At 35.8% G+C, this 19,961-nt stretch overlaps 1 protein-coding gene across 1 annotated transcript in view; it reads right to left on the bottom strand.

Annotated features, from left to right (window-relative positions):
* CSMD1 (CUB and Sushi multiple domains 1) overlaps positions 1-19,961 on the bottom strand; it is a 2,488,924-nt gene that overhangs the window by 579,976 nt on the left and 1,888,987 nt on the right. Inside the window, exons 16-17 of the mRNA XM_027840340.1 lie at positions 18,280-18,418; positions 12,448-12,635 (exon numbers count right to left, since the gene is read on the bottom strand). Coding sequence (XP_027696141.1) covers positions 12,448-12,635; positions 18,280-18,418 — 327 coding nt within the window. The remainder of the gene's footprint in view (positions 1-12,447; positions 12,636-18,279; positions 18,419-19,961) is intronic.

Genomic DNA, 19,961 nt, shown 5'->3' with positions numbered 1-19,961 from the left:
TGGCTAGTTTTACAACACCCATCAAGAATCAAATATTTCAAGAACAATCAGGCAATATATTTGCACGTAAATATGTATATGTTTGTATATATCACACCCCTGGAGACCTAGCTTCAGTTCTTATATATTTCAATAGGTCATCAATTTGAAGCAAGGGAGTCCAAGCTTAGAGAGCCATTGCCCTGTTTTCTCTCTTGCAGATATTTGCATATGTCACATTATGCTTCCTTATCTATATCTATCTGATCTATCTACCCCTTACTTCTTGTTTCCCTTTTCCATTACAGCCTAAGTCTAATGTTTCATGCATAAACTGGAGAAAATAGAAACAAATAGCACCTATCATGTTGGATATATTCCTGATGTAAAACTTATGAGAAGATATAGGTAAATGTGTCCTAGGATGAGTGAACTTAGGTTGCTATCTGAATTACTGAAAAAAAAAAAAGATCTAAACTAAGATGATCACAGTTCTATTTGCATATTGGATATGTTAGTAGACATATGTTATAGATTCCTCTCTTGGTTGTCTTTTTTTTTTTTGGTGATAATAAAATCATTATTGGTAGATTCAAACCTTTCTAAATAAATGAAATATGGCATTCATACCCATCTATTTTAAAATGTAATACAAATAAAAGTGGATTTTAAAGCTGTGGATGACTCAAAAATTAAAAATAAACTGCTATCTTTAGGGTGGAGTGGGTTTCAATGGCTATTATATAAAGAGATTGTGTTTTATGCTTTATAAAATATAGAGCAATAAAATGGTAATCTAGAATGGGATACTACATAGTTTTTCTTTCTTTCTTTTTTCCTGTTAATGATGATTCATTGTTACTGAGAGCATCACCAGAGCTTCAAACAAGACTTAATAAAATTTTTTTTTTCAAAACTGTTGCATAGAAGATTCAGAAAATCCCTCCCAAATCCACATAATTTATATTATCTGACTTCTCTTAAGGGAGTTACTGCTGAGTTAATTAATTTCTGAGAACAATGTGATTGTCCCTTTTTTAATTTTTTTTTGTGATTGTCCCTTTTGCAGTGCTACACACCTAAATATAAAGGAAATTTAAATGTGTCTGTGTAAGGGATAGATGGGAAGTATTCATTATTGAGCAAAGTAGAGATTGTTTGTAATCTCTGTTGAGCCTACAGATAGGATAAGAAAGAATGAAAAAAACACTTTGCCTTAAAAACAAATGAGTTTGATGATTTAGGCTAAAGTTTTGGAGGGTTGTGGGCAGGGTTGACCCTCAAAAAAGGTTCAATGGATGTGAAAATCAGTATTCATCTATCTTCCTTTTTTGTGTCTATTGCTCCCCTCACCCCTATTTACCTTTTGTATTCACTCACCCTCCTGGGGACCTACTGTCCTCCTGTTGGTTTTGATTTTCCAGTGCCTTATCCTGGGAAAATTCTACATTCAATTTTTTCCAATTCCCTTCCCCATCAGAATTTACCTATCCTATTCTGTTGCACCTGAGCTCACTCACAGAATTACATAATCTCAGAGTCAGGAAGCTCTTTAGACAGCATCTAGTTCAACCAATGCCTGAAAAACAATGACTTCTTTGCAGTCTAGCAGTTATTCAACCAATGACTGAAAACTTCCAGTGAAGAAAATTTCCATCTCTGAAGATGGCCCATTTTACTTTTGCATAGCTCTAATTAACATAGAGGATTTTTTTTCTAATATCAAACTTGAATTTACTTCTTTGCAACATTTACTCATTGTTCCTAATTCTGTCCTCAAAGGCCAAGGAACAACCCCTCCTCCAGAAAACATCCTTTCCAATATTTGAAAGCAGCTATCATGCTCTCTCTACATCTTCTCATCTCTAAGCTAAAACATCCTTAATTCCTTCAACTGATTTTCATATGGCATAATCTCAAGGCCCTTCATTATCTTGAGACTTCTCCAAGTCTCCAGCCCACCAATATCTAACCAAAAGGTGGCATCTAGAACTAAACATAATACTCCAGATGTTATCTAACCAGGAGACTACCAATTTCTTATTCCTGAAATCTAAGCTTCTCTTGATCCATCCTAAGATCAAATTAGTTTTCTTGCCTGCTATGTCACACTATTGAATCATACTAAGCTTGCAATCCAATAAATATCTTTCAGATGAATTGCTATATAACCATATTGTTATATATATATACATATATACATACATTCATACATATATATATCCATGTGTTTTGTATTTTAAATGGATTTTTAAACCCAAGTATAAGATTTTGCATTCCTCCCTATTAAATTTCATCTTAATATGTTCAATATTATTGCTTGCTAAAATATTTTTAGGTCATGACTCTGTAATTCAATGTGTTTGCTATTCCTCTGGGCCTTTTTTTTTATCATCTGTTGATTTGATAAGCACACCTTAAAAATTTTATCCAACTTGTTGATAAAAATGTTAAGTAGGGCAGGGTCACTCTACTACAATCCTCTTTCTACATTTATATTGCCTATAAATGGCTAGTCATTTGTTCCAACCATTCAATCTGTTTTCAATCTACCTTTAATTTTATAGCCCATATATTTTTTTTTCATTTTGTGCTAAGAATAGCATGAGAGACTTTGTCAAATTAAGGGCTAGGCAAGCTGCAAAAATCACCTGATCTATCAATACAGAAACTCTGTCAGGCTAGCAAGTCCTATTTTTGATGAAGTCATGTTGGTTTTTTGTTATCATTACTTCCTTTTCTAGATATTTACTAAACCATACCTTTAACAATGACAACAACACAACAATAACGACATCAATAACAATGTTATTAGAATTTTCCTAGAGTTTAAGTCAAGTTTACTGGCCTAAATTTTATATACAAAACACTCTTTTCTTTCCTAAAAACATGGGGCTTCAGTCTTTCTCTTACTCTATAATACTCCATGATCTTTGATGACCCTACCAGTCCCTCAGCAATTTCATCTGCTGGTTCTTTTGGTACACAATAATGTATTTCATTATCTAGACTTAAGATCTTGAATTGACTGAGGATAGCTCTTGAGACTTCTTGAATTTCTTGGTTTTCTTTGGAATACAGGATGTGTGATCCACTAATATGATAGGTTAACTCAAATTAAATGCTTAATAGAGGACATTTATCTGCATTATCATTCAAACACTCACTCAACAAATACTTATCAAGGACCCTCTTTGTATAATGCTAGGCACCAGGGATTCAAAAATGTGAAAAAAAAAAAAAAAGACATAGACCCTGCCCTGGAAGGGCTAACAGTCTGTTACTGGAGAATCAAGTAAATGATATTTGTACATATTCCAGTAGTGGTGTCAGTACTTTAATTCACAGTAGTGTATTTCAGACTTTGGTGAAAAAGCAATGACAAAAACAATTGTTTTTCAGATATTTGTGAGGCTGGGCATTATGGGACATTACAATATCCATCCCTCATTCCTGGAATGCCCTTCTGATTCTCTCATACTCTCAGGGTGAAATCCTTTCTGTTGTTCAAGGAATACTTTCTATGACACGCTTAATGTTTGCCACTACATAGCACTTCTCTCAAGGCAGGGAATTATGGCTATTTTGTTTTGTGGAGGCTCTGGAACAACAAGACTGTCAAATGACACAGACATTACTAAATTTTGCTCCTCAATACAATTACCTAGTGATGATACAAGGTGAGTGAGATCCAGTTTCCCAAAACCCGTGGACACCAAAACTAGACTGATTTTTCCACCCTCAACCAGTCTTCCTGGGCAAGATACTTGACATCTCTCAGCCTCAGTTTCCTCAATTGTGAAGTGGGGACAATAATAACACCTATCTCACAGGATTTTTATGAGATACAAATGAGACTGTGTCAAAAATTGTTTTGCAAACCTAAAAGTGCTATATAAACCAAGCAATTATTAGTTGCTAGTTGGCAGAACTGGATCTGGAGTCAGCAAGACCTGAGTTTAGATCTCGCCTCAGAAATTTAGTAGCTTTGTAACTCTAGGCAAGTCACTTAACCTCTATCTGTCTCATCTGTAAAATTGACATAATAATAGTACCTATTTCCCAGGCTTGTTTTCAGAATAAATTGAGATAATATCTATAAAGTGCTTTATAGACCTTAAAGAACTATAAAGATGATAGATATCAAATTTCTCGGTTGGCTCTATTCATTATCACGGTCTTATCAATGAGATACCAGTTCCATTCCCACTATTTGGAGGTACCAATTGTAGGTAAATAGAACAGAAGTGTTAATGGTGTCATCCTCCTTTCCCTTCACTTGTTTCCTACCAGAAGAACACACAAGTGAATCTCTTGTTAGCATCCTCTTCTATCTGTGCCTCACTGTCCCCAGTATACTGACAATATAGACTATTTCCAAAACTGCTCTATGTCTGTATCCTTCATAAACACCCATGTCTACCACCCAATCAAAATCCTGGTAGCCACTGTTTACAGAACCCCTGTTATTCCCTCTTGTTTCCTCAATGTATTTGGTATCTGGCTTATTAATTTTTTTTCTCCTCCCAAACTCTTGTCTCATACTTAGGGACTGCAACGTCAGATTGATTCTGCCACAAAAACCCCAACTACTCAAGTTCTTCAACCTAATCATTTCTCATGAGCTACACTTCTCCACCTCATTTTAGCCACATACAAAAGTGGTCATTACCTTAATCTCGGCATCACCCCCAAATGTAATACCTTCATGTTCAAGCATTCTGAAATATTCTCATCTATTGACTTTTCACCTCTCACTCTGACTTCCCTTAACCCTACTCTTCATTCAAACTGTGATTCCAAACCCTTGATCCCACAATTCTCTTCAAAGCCATCTCCCTTACACTATCTCCTCTTCTTTTCTCCCCATTTTGAACCTTTTGTGAACCAATTAAATTTTATACTGCCCTCATCTCTTGAATCCTTAGCCCCCTTATCATATCACTGATTACTCCCAGCCAATCCTCAGCCTTGGATCACTCCAATCATTTGGTCCCTTCACATGTGCTCCTGAATGAAAATGGAGAAAATCATGCAACTGTTCTTGACTGGATCCACTGCAAATTTATGTTATACAGCCTCAGTTGGGACTTCACCCCTGCCAGACAACCCTACAATACTTTCCTTATTAATTCTCCACAATGACTCTTTCTTTTTTTTTAAATTTAAATTTATTTATTTTTTAATTCATGGAATAAAATGAGCATTTCCATAACATAATACAATAAAAAAGATGATTGCACATGAAACCACAAATCCACTATGTACAACTTGCTATTCCTTTTAAACACACAACAAAGTTGTCATGTGAATTTCCTTCTCCCTCTTTTTTCCCCTCCCTCCCCACCTCAGAGATGGCTACCATTAGACACAAATATATATATATATATATATATATAATTATTTTATATATACTTATATTTATCATTTCTTTCTCTGGATTCATCTTTCTTCATATGTCCTTTACAGCTAATTTGGGTATTTAAAATACTGAAAATGACTTATTCACTCAAAGCCATTCTTAAAACAATATTGTTGTAACTGCATACAATGTTCTCTTGGTTCTGCTCATTTCACTGTTCATGATTTCGTGCAAGTCTTTCCATGTTTTTCTAAGATCATTGAGCTCATCCCTTCTTATGGTACAATAGTATTTCCATCACAATCGTATATTATAATTTGTTCATCTATTCCACAATTGATGGGCATCCCTGAAATTTCCAGTCTGGCTCTTTCAAAACTTGACATCCCTCTTCAAACTTCCAGTGGCTCCCTCTCCTTCCACTCTCTCAGCTGAGAACTTTGCCTCATATTTTACAAAAATATTGAGGCCATTCAGCATACGCTTACTCTTCTCCTTTCTTTCTTGTCTCTTATCATTCAGATGCTTTCTGCTACTATCTCCTTTTTCACCCTTATCTCATATGATGAAGTGACTTCACTCATTATGAAGGCCAACTCCTTTATTCGTTCCAGTAAACCCATTCCATCTCATCTCCTCCAACAGATTGTCTCCTCTATCATCCCCATACTTTCACATATTTTCAATCTCTCCCTGTCTGCTTTATTACCTACAAGTATGTTCATGTCTCCCCCATCCTGAAAAAATCCTCACTTGATCCTGCCATCTGGACTACCCTACTGTATCTCTTCTGCCCTTTGTAGCTAAACTTCTCAAAAAAAGCTCATCTATAATAGGTGCCTCCTCTTTCTCTCCTCCCACAGGGATGGGGAATCTATGCCCTTGAGGCCACATGTAGCCTTCTAGGTCCTTGAGTGTGGCCTTCTGATTGAGTCCAATACAGAACAAATCCTTTTATTAAGGGGCTTTGGTCTATGAAGTTTGGATTGAAGGGCTGCACTTGAGGACTTAGAAGGCCACATGTGGCCTTGAGGCTGCAGCTTCCCCACTCCTGCTCTAGTACTAACCCATTATAATTAGCTTCCAATCACAGCAACTGCTCTCTCCAAAGTTATTACACTCTCTCAGGCTTGCAACCTAGGAGTCATTCTGGACTCCTCACTACCTCTCATCAAACCCTCCAACCCACCATATCCAATCTATTGCCAAGATCTGTCAATTTCACCTTTGCAACATCTCTAGGATATGCCCCCTTCTCTCTTCTGATGCTTCTACCACTCTGTAGAGTGCAGGTACTCATCATCTCATATCTCTACTATGGCAATAGTCTGCTAATGGGTCTGCTTGCCTCAAATCTCTTCCCACTGTAATTCATACCCCACTCATCCACCAAAGTAATTTTCCTAAAATGTGAGTCTGATCATATCATGCTATCCCCTCCCCCATAAACTTCAGTGGCTTCCTATTGTCTCCAGAATCAAATACAAAATATTCTGTTTGGCATTCAAAGCCCTTCATAACCTAGTCCCTTTCTACCTTTCTAGTCTATTTTTTTTTTTGACAATTGGAGTTAAGTGACTTGCCTAGGATCACATAGCTAGTAAGTGTCAAGTGTTTTGTCTTAGGCTGGATTTGAATTCAGGTCCTCCTGACTTCAGGGCCAGTGCTCTATCCACTGTGCCACCTAGTTGCCCCTCCAGTCTTCTTAAAGCTTATTCCACATCATGTTCTCTTTGATACAGTGATACTGGCTTCCTGGATATTTCACAAACAATACACTCCATCTTTTGACTCCAGGTATCTTTTTTCTGGCTGTCCCCCATGTCTGGAAATCCCTTCCTCCTCAGCTTGATCTACTGGCTTCCTGGGTTTCCTTTAAGTTCCAACTAAAAATGCCATCTTTTACTGAAAGCTGTCCCCACCCTCTCTTAATTCTAGTGCTTTCCCTCTGTTAATGATGTCCTTTTTATCTTATATATAGCTTACTTTGTATATATTTGCTTACATAATGTTTCTCCCATTAGATTGTAATCTCCTTGAGGGCAGGGTCTGGTTTTTTTTCTTGATCTCTTTGTATCTTGAGCACTTAGCATAGTGCCTGGTACACAGTAGGCTAACCTAACAAAAAGTACCATATGAAAGTAAAGAATGTTTTCTTTAGTAGTTTAATATGTCTATATCCACTGGGGCAATGTATTGGGAAGGGTGAAAGGTCATGAAAAAAATAATTTCCAATAAGCATACTTCTATCTAAAATCAAGGATTTGATAGCATGGAAAGAGCCCTTGTTTTGAAGTCAGGGAGCTCTGGTTCAAATCTCTCCTTTGGCATATACTATCTATTAGACTTAAGGCAAATCATTTCACCTGTGTGGGCCTCAGTTGCTCACCTATAAAATGAAATAAGGCTCTGAGGTCTCTTAGAGTTTGCAATTTATGATTTATCACCCTCCACCACCCCCTTTTTGGCTCATGGCAAAAGGCAAAACTAAATGTATTAAAATGAATTTAATAATAACAAAAAGAGGTTTACAGTTTACAAGTTTACAAATGTTTTATTACATAAAAAAAGACAAACCACAAGATAAATAGAAACAAGATTTCTTTATTCTTTCCATTTAAATTCAGTTTAAGCAATACTTTGAAATATGTATTGTAGATTTTTTTGGGGGGAAATTTTTAATAGTTTCAATATTATTTTGTTTTTTAAAATTTCAACATCATTTAAAATATTATCCAAGTAGATCTTGTAACATCATTTAAACCACTGGAGATGTGCTATATATGTACAGCTTCTAAGTATCTTTAATATCTATTCAGGGCAGGATGCCCATAATTGGAGGAACTGGGGCAGAAGACTGCTTGAATGATTGACCCAGTGGATCCAGTCAACCAAACAAAAGCAATTTAAGCTCATCATGCAAGCTAAAGTATGTGTACTCTATTTCAAATTTAGGCACATCAATCGAATGCAGTGAGGTATGCCCAATTTAATACTAATTGGGGGGTAAATTTGGATTTCCCTAGATACTTCTCCCTTCTCTAGCTATTTATCTGCTTTTATAAAAACAGTTTCTAGGGCAGAAAAGCACTCAAAGCACTTACCAGGTTAGTTGCTCTAGCATAAAAGAGATGAAAAAAATTTAAAAGACAGTTATTGGGCCAGTAATGTTGACAATTCATGTTGATTTAAGGGTTTGCTTAGACAGTAGATAGATTGTTTTCTCTCTCTTTTACCTACCTGATCAGCCATTGGCTTCTCATTAGGACCTCTAGCCCCAGGTAGACAAAACAACATCAATAAAATCATTTTGCTACTTCTTAGGAACTCTAATATAACAAAAAATAACTAAGGCATTGGCTCTTTCATACATTTCTGTGTACTATAGTTAATTTCAAATAAACACCCAGATTTTCACATTTTCCCATTCTTGCCTTCCACTTTGTCAGGAAGAAAACTTCCTAACACTTTGAATCAGTCAAAGGTTGAGTAGACTGCCTTAAGAGGCGGTGGCTTCCCTCTCCTTGGAGATCTTCAAGAAGAAACTAGAAAACCACCCATTGGGAATATTATTGTGTGGAATATTGTTTAAATGAAGTGGCTACTGAGGTCCTTTCAACTCTCAAAATCTGTGATTATGAAAATAAAAATTTTCACTTAAGATGGAGATTGCTGATATCTCTTTTGAGCCTGACAAATTTCTTTAGCCTATCCTTTCTATGTCCCTTTCCCATTACCTTTCCCCTCCTTCTTTTCTTCTTTCATTCATTCATTTGTTTCAGATTATTAGGAGAGTACTACATGCAATAAGGGGAGAAAATAGTGTAAATTAGACAAGGAGGTAAAACATGTACAATGTGCTTAGTAAGTGCTTATTAAGTACTTGTTGACTGAATGGTGAGAAAAATTAAGGATAAATTCCACATCAGAGGACTACTGGTATCCTTTAGTCATTCAGTCATGCCTGACTCTTGAAGTTTGGGAATTTTCTTGGCAAAGACACTAGACTGGTTGCAATTCCAAGGTCACATAGCTAATAAGTGTCTGGTTTGAATCCAGTAGGATGAGTCTTCCTAATTTCAGGCCCAGCACTTTAGACATTGGGCCACCTGGCTGCCTCACCAGAGGACTAGTTTTTTACAAATGGAAAAAAACAAACAAACACTAAACCCAAAAGAGCTTAAATGACTTTTTCTGGATAACGCTGGTAAAATATATTACAGCCAGGATTTAGACACAGCTTCTCTGACTCCAAATCCAGTGAGTGGTATAGACTGGCTAGGTAGGGATTTTTTGGAATACAGAATACAAGTTGGGTCTAGTATCAGGTTGAAAGGCTGAAATGGGAACCAGATTTTGGAGGGCCTTGAATGCCGTGCTAAGGTGTTTGGAAGATGAATCCTTTGGGGAGCTCCTAAGTATAATTGCATAAACACATTTAGTAGAACAGTGATGAAGAAGTATAACATGTATACGATTCTTAAAAATTGTAAAATATATTTCATACTGCAATTAAATTTAGCTTGTTTCTGGGAAAAGGGAACATCAATCATACTCTGCCTCTTCCCAAATGACAAACAACCAAATGATTCTCATAGCACCTTAAAGACATATAACATAAATTTCTTAGCTCATTTATCCATACATATCCACACATATGTATGATATATGTAATGTATATTTATCCATACATAGCCATACATATCTATATATGTGAATATATACATTCCTGTTTTATATGTGAATATGTATTACTGCTTTGTATGTATATTTACACACACACACACACACACACACACTTTGTCTTCCTCATTAAATTACAAGCTCTTTGAGAGTAAAGATTATTCCATTCTTTGTCTTTCTATCTCCAGTGCCTAGCACAATACAAGACACATAATAAGTGCCTAATAAATCCTTGCTGATTAACAGATTAACATTAATTAGGCCTTTTCTAATTCTCTTTAGATAACTATTCTAGCAGAATTTCAAATTACCTAATTATCTCACAAATAGATTTCATAGGATCACTGTATTGTATTATCTGTTTCATTATCATGGCCAAAAAATTCATCAATTAAAAGTCATACTTTATAACCCTCTGATTTTATTAATCTGGTCCATGGATAGAGGACACAGTCTATTTACATTTTGGAAGGTTTAAAGTTCTCCTTTAGCTCTTTAAATAGTTAAAATTGAGAAAGTACATCAGTGTTTGGTATCTTATCCTGCCAGGTGATCTTCAGAATCTTCCTAAGATAATTCAAATGGAAGTGATTTGGTTGTGGCCTTTTCAAGCTGAAGAATTTACCATCAGTGCTCTAGCTGACTCTGATGGCGTGTTCATCCTCATTGAAGGCATTTGACAACATGGCTGAAAGCATCATGCTAAAAAACGTGGGAGCAAGCACACAGCTTTGTTTCACTCCATTGGTGATTGGGAAAGGGCAAGAGCATTGTCCATTATCCATAACCTAGGCAAGCTTGCTGTCATGAAATTCACATACAACACTGATTACCTTCCCTGGGCAACCACATTTTGACATAATTTTCCATAAGCCCTCACAAATGACAGTATCAAAGGCCTTGGTCAGATCTACAAACATTGTATGCAGACTTTTGTTCTGCTCTTGGCATTTCTTCTGGAGCTGTTGAGCAGCAAGCACTTTATTGACCTTTCTTCCACACTTTCTGAAGCCACACTGGCTCTCATGTAGAAGACCATCTTCCACATGAAGGATCAGCCTATTAAGGAGGACTTTGGCAAGAATCTTGCCAGCATTGACTTAGAGAGAGAGACCCCCTGTGATTCATAGGGCACATCTATTTCCTTTACCTTTATGGAGATGGACAATGGAAGTATCCTTGAACTCCTAGGGGATAACCTCCTTTGCCATATAACCCAGAAAATTTTAGTCAGCTTTTGTATGAGCAATGGACCCCCTACCTTGTAAATCTCAGCTGGAATAGAATCAGTACCAGGTGCTTTGTCACACAAAAGAAGCCTAATGGTATTCAAAACTTCCTCCTCAGTTGAAAGTTCAGTTAGGGTGGGATTGATTTCAACCTGAGGTAAATGATTAATGGCTTCAGCATTGATTGATGATGGTCTGTTGAGAACATTATGGAAGTGTTCAGTCAATCTCTGCAGGATCATGTCCTTATGACTAATCAATGTGGCTCCATCAGCACTAAGTAGTTGAGAGGCACCATAGGTCTTTGGCCCATAAATAGCCTTCAGGGCATCCTAAAAGCACATTGGACTGTTACTATCAGCATAAAACTGAATTTCATCTGCCTTCTTATCAGCCAAGAATCTGGCACCTCTTTAAGCATTGCTTGTACTTTACTTTTGATGGAATTAAATGCTACTTTCTTAGAGATGGATGAACTATCCTGCTGGTAAACCCTACAGAGTTCTTGTTTTTCACTTAGCAGCTTCTGAATTTCCCCATTATTTTTGTCAAACTGGTCTTGATGTTTGCAGGTGTTCTGACCTAGGTAAGCAAATGCAGTGCTGTACAACAAATCTCTGAAAGCTGCACATTCCTTTGTAAACCTTAAATACTATATAAATGCTAGCTAGCTAGTACTACTAATAGCATTTGATCCATGGCATACCAGGATTGGCTAAAGGAAATGGGAATGTTTAGCTCAGACAAGGCAAGAAGACTGATATAATACCTGCCTTCAAGTATTTGAAGGAGTCAGCTGGAAGACTTGTGCTTCATTTTAGATGACAAAAGTAGGGGCAACAGGTGGAAAGTACTGAAAAGCTGGTTTAGATTTAATGTAAGGAAAATTTCTTTTTGAACAATTAGAGATATAAATAAGTTGAATGTTCTGATTCAGGAAAGCTTATCCATTTTAAGAAAGGTCATTTAAGCAAAGACTGTTTGCAAATGGTTTAGAGAGAATTTTTTTTGAGAAATAGCTTGGACTATATAGCAGCTGAATTCCGTTTCAGATTTAAAATCCTAACAGATTTTCGTAATACAAAGGAGAACAAAACTATAAAGCCCATGTTATAGCCCCTGCTTTTTGGTTATCATTTTAGAGAGAGAAATTCAAACAGGAAAACAACAACAACAACAACAAAACAGACTCACTTTCGTAGTGAATGAGAAATCCAACACTTGAGCGACTGTTGTCAGTAGTGAATAGTAGGTACATGTAGTTGCCAGTACTGATCAAGAACTGTGGTGCTTGGGTCCCATGGTATTCTCCTATCAGAGGTGATGAATTAGCTGGTCCATCTCGAACTTCTAAGGTGTCATAATTGACTTCTGTCTGAAATCTGAAAATATGAAACAAATTTCAGCGAGAAGCAGAGAAAGCTTATGACAGTGAGGCAATGTAGTATAGAGAAGGTTCCCTGGACCAAGAGTCAGGAGTCCTGGGTTCTAAGTTTGACTTTGCCAAGTGACGTTGAACAACTTACTTTACCTTTGTGGCATTTAATTTACTCCTCTGCAAAATGAGGAGATAGGATGATATCTAACATTCCTTTTAGTTCTAAGTCCTATGATTCTATGACTTGTGTATATGTGATTGAGTAACACGATGTAGATATACAGATATGTAACAAATATATATATATGTGTGTATGTGTCATACATTATATATATACATATATACACATATATACATACATATTCATATATATGTGTGTGTATATATATAATATATATGTGTGTGTACATGTATATACATACACACACACACACATATATATATATATATATATGAAAACATTTATGTTCTCCTGGAAGAAGACAGTGTGGTATAGTGTGAAGGGATATGACTATTTGAGTATGTGGTGCAATGGACAGAATGATAAATCGGAATGGAGAGGGAAAAATGCTGGAGCTAAAATCAGGATGTTTCCTCTATACTGCTCACTGCTATTTCCAGCAAAGCATGTACAATCTCATGAAATTTGCATTCTACTAGTGGGGAGTCCCCATCTCAGTGCAGGTTGTATGACCTTGAGCCAAGTCACTCACCTATGTGACTCAGAGACCAAATGACTCAGAGATGTATTCTGTCTTTGGTGAGTCATTTGGTCTCTGATTAACTATTTCCTCATTTGTAAAGTTAGAATTGTAATACTTGTGCTATGTCCTCCAGAAAGTCATTGTGAGGTAAGTACTTTTTAAACTTCAAAGTGCTATATTAATTTGAAGTTGTTGTTTTTTTAATGACAGTAACTCTGCTGTATTTAATCTTGGTTGTTCTCATAACCTAGCAAATAATAGGATATTATTGTTGTTCAGTCATTTCAGTCACGTGCAACTCTTCATGATCCATTTTTGGGTTTTCTTGGCAAAGATACTGGAGTGTTTGCCACTTCTTTCTCCATTTTACAGATGAGGAAACTGAGGCAAACAGGGTTAAGTGACTTGCCCAGGGTCACACAGCTAGTAAGTATCTGAGGACAGCTTTGAACTCAGGAAGATGATCCTTCCTGAATTCTGGCTTGACACTCTATCCATTTTACTTAATAATTAAAAATAATAAAATTTGAATTCTGAAATCAATTCTGCCATTAATTGTCAATGGTACCCTAAGCAAACAAGCTGCTTACCCACTTTTTCTTAACTTCCATTTTCTCATTTGTCAAATGATGGTCTTGGGCAGGTATGGGAGTGACTGTTGGTGTTGATGAAACAGAATTATTGAACACAATTCAATGTCTAAAAGGAAAATGTCTTACTTCCATCTATTCTAAAATTGAGCTATCTAAAAGGCTAAAATACCAAAAGAAAACAATTTTTTAGCGATACAAGATAAAAATATTTTTTTCTTTTTGCTAAGACATTTCAGTTGTGTCTGACTGTGACTCTTTTTGAGGTTTTCTTGGCAAAGATACTGGCATGACTTGCCATTTCCTTCTTCAGGTCATTTTACAGATGAGGAAACTAAGGCAAACAGGGTTAAGTGACTTGCCTGGGGTCACATAGCTAGTAAATGTCTGAGGCCAGATTTGAACTCAGAAGAATGAGTATCCTTGACTCCATGCTCAGTGCTCTACCCACTGTGCCTCCTAGATGTTAAAAATAAATATAATTGAACCTATTCAGGAATCCCTCAAGAGTACCTCCTGAAAAATTCCAAGCTAGTTTAGCTTGTGCTGTAAATTTTAACAATGGTATTTCATGATCACCTATTTACCATTACCATGAACAACTTAAAAACTGTGCATCTTTAAGAAAGGCAGGAGTTCAGAGCTTATAAGAGAACTTTTTTTTTTAAATGAATATTTAAAAAAAAGTGGTTTCTGAGTCTTCTAAAGTTGTATTAAATCTTTCAGGGTATTAGGATGCCATTTGATAAACAAGTATTTCAGAGACTACAAGATGCCCTATTAACTTGCAAAAGTCAACATGGCTTCCTTTAAGTGCTTAACTTTTGTTGCAGGAAGTAATCAACACATCAAGAAAATCTAGTGCCACATAATTTTTTTTATAAAGTTCTGGCCACTTGGGCACCATTCCAAGCAATGAAGACAGCATTCAAGGGCAATGAGGCAATTTCCTAAATGGAGTCTTGTAGTCCTTGAAGAGCCAGCACAGCTCCTGAAAAAATCTAACATTCTCAGGGAATAGCTTATTCCATCATGTGAATCCAACTCATTTGATGTCTTTTAACCAAGATAATAGAATCACAGAACTAGAGCTGGAAGGGGCCTTACATCCAATCCCCTCATTTTAAAAATGAGGAAACTGAGGCCCAAGGAGTTAAGTGGTTTGCCCAAATTCACATAGGAGTTCTTTAAAAGCTTTGTGGTACTAACTCTCTAAAAAAATCTATCCTGTTTAACTCCAGAGCAGGAATATAGGAAGATCTAAAGCAGAAAATGAGTCAAGCTGACTGAAAGCCTCACAGGATATTAGTGCTGCTGGGCTCTTTAGAATAAAGGTACCCAGGTATCTATTCAACCAATTACAGACTCTTTTTTGTACAAATATTTTTTTTTTCTTTTTGCTAGACTAGTGCCTGACCTTTGTTACAGTGGTTTGGAGGTGGAAAAAAAATTATGTTTAATACCACATGGCTGAACCAGAACCAGGTCACAGCCTGGAACATTTGGTGACAGAAGGGGGCCAACTTTATCTTTTTCTCTTTAGTATTTCCTCTAAAGATACAGTGATTCTCAGGTTGCTGAGTTCTAGTTCTTGAGGGATGACTAAGCATGAAATGAAATCTCTGCTGGTTATTCTCACTCTCATGTTTTCAGATTTTCCCTCTCTTTTTTAGTGAAAGCTATGACCAAGGCTGAATTTCAAATACTGTTCTCAGCTCAGTTGGCAGATCCCCTGGATAATGTTCAGAACTAGAAAAGCTGAATTCTTTTCATTGTTTGGCATGTTAACACATAGAGTTCTACAATGACCTTGATGCACAATTTGAAAATATTTGAGTGAAATTATATTTCTGTTCATTAATCTGGCTGCCCTGTAACCGTGGCACAATATGGCTTTATGTATGATGTAATGTTTCCTTCTGCAAGTCTCTTTGAATGAGACTATGATCAATGCACTACTGCAGAGTGCATGTTGCTTTTGAAGGCAGACACTGTGGTAGGGGTATCTTGGAAAAGGATTCAGGTAGGTATGGGGAAAACACTATGCTTAGGGAAAAAAGAGAGTAAATAGAAAAAAGTAAATATATCTGTGTTATTTCATAGACTATTCTATTACAATAGAAAATTGAGCATAAATTAATTGCTGAATTAGAATACGAGTATATGATTTTCACCAAATTGCTTAAATTTGATGAGCTGCTGGGAACCTGACTGGCTCTTCCTTCTTTCCTTTCTTCCTTCCTCCCTCCCTCCAACTCACACTCTCTCTCTCCCTCTCTCCCTCTCTCCCTCTCTCCCTCTCTCCTGCTCTCTCTCTGGGTTCTTTGTTCCCAGAACATGGCAGAGTCATTATCTCCCAAAGCTCCATCTAAGAAAGGGGGCCATTGTATTCTTCCTGTTTCCCAACAACTGCATTGATATTGGACTTCTTTGGACCTCTCCGCCATGCCCCATCTCTGGGCACCTTTTCCTGCGTCTCTCTTTTTAAGCTTCTTTGTGTGTTCTCTTCCCCAATCAGATTGTAAGTTCCTTGATGGCAGAGTATATATTTCTTTTTATCTGTGTTTGTATTTCCAGTGCTGAGCACAATGCCTGACACATAGTAAACAATAAATTTTTATTGATTATTGACATATTATACTTTGCAGACTACAATAGTATTTCACGGAAGCCAATTCTATAATACACAAATTAGTAAAACATCATTTAAAAACTATTATGTATAGTCCAGACAACAAATCAACATTGTTAAACTATGCATATATTTCTATGTATACATAATATATATTTCTATATATATTATACATAATATACACACCGATAGATATAAAATCTCAGCATAGAAATGTATATATACATATGTATATAGATATGTATATGTATGTATATTCATATATTCATATACTTCTTTTAAAAATGGTGTGGAACAAAGGTTCACAATTTCTTACAAAATTCTCTTGTTCATTTTTGTATACTGAAATATTGGTATTTGTTAATGATTAAATTCATAACAAAAACATTATGATCATGTGCTGGAACATAGTAATCAAGACACTGGATAGAAGAACCAAAGTCCAAATATCTTTAGGAACAAAAACGTTTATGGATGTGTTTTGTTTTTATACCACAGTCATGTCTCCCTATAACTCTGCCACTGAAACATTTCTTAACAAAGGAAAAATTCCATAGGACCAATCAACACAGCAATCTTGTTGGACAGTATATACAACATTCTATATTCATAGCCTCATACCTCTATATAAATTAAAAATTTCTTTCATTAAATATGCAAAAGCAAATTATTTTTTTCTTTCAAAAATAAAAACCTCTCAAACCAGTATAGATAGAGGAATATCAAAGCTCAGATTTCATAGCCTTATTATCTGTTTTAAATTCTGGCAATAGGAATTTTCCCTTAGAATATAATGTCCATGATGATATGTGGACATGTGGTCATTTCTAATCTAATCAATTCCTGTTTGTTACTTGAAACCTATTTTGTCCTTGGGCAAATCATTAGCCTATCTGGATGTCAGGCTCCCTAACTTTAAAATGAGATGGGTGGGGCAGCTCGATGGCACAGTGGACAAAGCACCAGCCTTGGAGTCAGGAGGACTTGAATTCAAATCTGGCCTCAGACACATAACACTCACTAGTTGTGTGACTCTGGGCAAGTCACTTAACCCCAATTGCCTCACCAAAAAAAAAAATGAGATTGAACTCTGTGATCTTTAATATCAGATACAGCACTGATATTCTATCATCTTTGGTCTTTAGTTTTTTCAGTGTGGAACATGATCCCAATGAGAGGGACTTTCTTGAGCTGACAATCAAATTTTTGGAAACACATAGTGGAATTGAATAACGTGTCCTAGAATACCAACAATGTGTTAATGGTTCTCCATAGCTTCCCAATAAGAGTTGGATTAAAGTGCAAATGTAAATTATGGGAAAATATTTCTTTACCATCTATCTCCAATGCAGACAGGCACTGAAAAATGTAGAGAACAGCTTTCTGTATAGCCACTATTCCCTGTGTAGAGTTACTGGACAGAATGTCTGAAGTACTGTGTACAGTAGGAATAAAATACAAGGAGCAACAAAAGTTGTTTCACTCAGTGTTACACATGTGAATTCCAGTGGTAAGTTTTTTGATGGATTAGTGAAAATATACTCCAAGTGTTATGTCAAAAGACACAGCCATGGTAAGGTAAAAAGCAATGTAATACAAATAGAAAAAAATTGGAGAGAGTGAATCAAAAAGTCCTTGATTGTAGAGCTTACATGTTAACCACAACATTTCACCACTGTCTATTTTTTTTAATTTTGGTACAACAATGAAAAAAATGCTTACCTATCAAAAGTGATCTTGATGGAATGTCCTGGTTTTGCTTCAATGACCCATTCACAATTTAAAGAGTCTTTATAATATCCTGGCCATCCTGGTGGTAAAATAACCCCACTGGATGCTGTCAAATGTCCACCACATGGTGCTAAAAGTCCATAGAAAGGGCAAAATTCAGTTAAGAGGATTAAAAATAAAAGCTAAGCTCAATAAGTAATAATTACATGGTAATCAATAAGTACAAATAGCTATCAGATGTCACTTTCTTTAAATGTTTAATTTACTAAAGTTTAATAAATAAAATAAAACTTTGCCTTAATTGCACTATGTTTCCTGATGGCCAATAAAGCTTTTCATAATTTTTAGTGTACCTTATTGTAACTAAAATGATTCTGGGTATTCAGTAGGTATTTTAAAATAGTTTTCAGTTGGTTATTATACAGTAAATTATTTTATGTATTATTTTACTGCTCCATGCATGCTACATTGTAAATGTAGTACATATGTATAGATGTGCTAAAAATTGGTTTTCTCCACTACTTGAAAAGAATTCCTGAACATTGGAATTTGTCAGATAATTTGTATGATAACTGTTAAAAGTTTGAAAACAAAATAAATCTTTTTTCAAACAAATTTCCCAAAAGCTTAATTCCACAAAAGTAGAAAAAAAATAAGTAGTAGAGCAACAGACACTTAATTCAAACCTGTCTTCAGAAGAAGGATTCTTATGTAGTAGTTTTTCAAATTAAAGAAGACTATTTTAGGATGGAAGGCAATACATTTATATTTCCTTAGAAACAAAATGAACTTTCAAGCACACATCTGATAGCTTTTGTTCTAATTCAGAACGTGTTATTTCCAAAACAACAGTTTTCATTTTCAGTTTATGTCTGTTTTCTTTCATTGAAGCCAAATGACATTTTATAAAGACAGCTCAATGTAATAGGTGGTGCACGAGTGTGAACAGGGAAAATCTGGGCTTAAATTCTGATTCAGCTACATGCTGGTTGCACAAGTCAGGGAAAGTCATATGCCAGTCAGATTCACTTTTCTCAGCTCCTTAAAGCTGAGGAAGTGTAAAAAAGCAGATAATAATAGCTATAGCACTTACCTCACAGAATTCTCATGAGGATTAAAGGAGATAATGTATGTAAAGGACTTAGCAAACCTTAAGTTATATAAATAGGTCTATTAGTATTACTATTATCTAGTTGTAAAATGACCAACTCCTCCTTTGATGAAGGAAATTTCTTGGAGCAAGTAACTGTGTCATAGGCAAAGACTATGACAGAGCCATAAAGTAATTAAGTTTAGGGATTTTTCTAGTTTGGTGTTTGAATTCACATTTAATTTAATTATAATTTTGCATAGGTCAGCTCTGCAGAGCCCCCCTTCCCCCCAGCATCTATATTTCTTAAAGACAGTTACAATCATCTAAAGCAGATGGTTGTGTCATGAACACTTTCAGCAGTTTGGTGAAATCTACTGACCCCTTCTCAGAATAATGCTTTTAATGGTATAAAATAAAATTTATAAGATTATAAAGGAAACCAGGTATATTGAAATACAATTGTCTGTCCATTCATCCATCCATCCATCCACCCAATCCATGCATCTATCTATCTAACTATCTATCTATCTATCTATCTATCTATCTATCTATCTATCTATCTATCTATCTATCTATCTAT

The sequence above is a fragment of the Vombatus ursinus genome, unplaced genomic scaffold (genome assembly GCF_900497805.2).
Source record: "Vombatus ursinus unplaced genomic scaffold, bare-nosed wombat genome assembly UNPS02014841.1, whole genome shotgun sequence".
Taxonomy (NCBI): Eukaryota; Metazoa; Chordata; class Mammalia; order Diprotodontia; family Vombatidae; genus Vombatus; species Vombatus ursinus.
The sequence above is the reverse complement of the archived record's forward strand: the minus strand, read 5'-3'. Positions and strand labels throughout refer to the sequence as shown.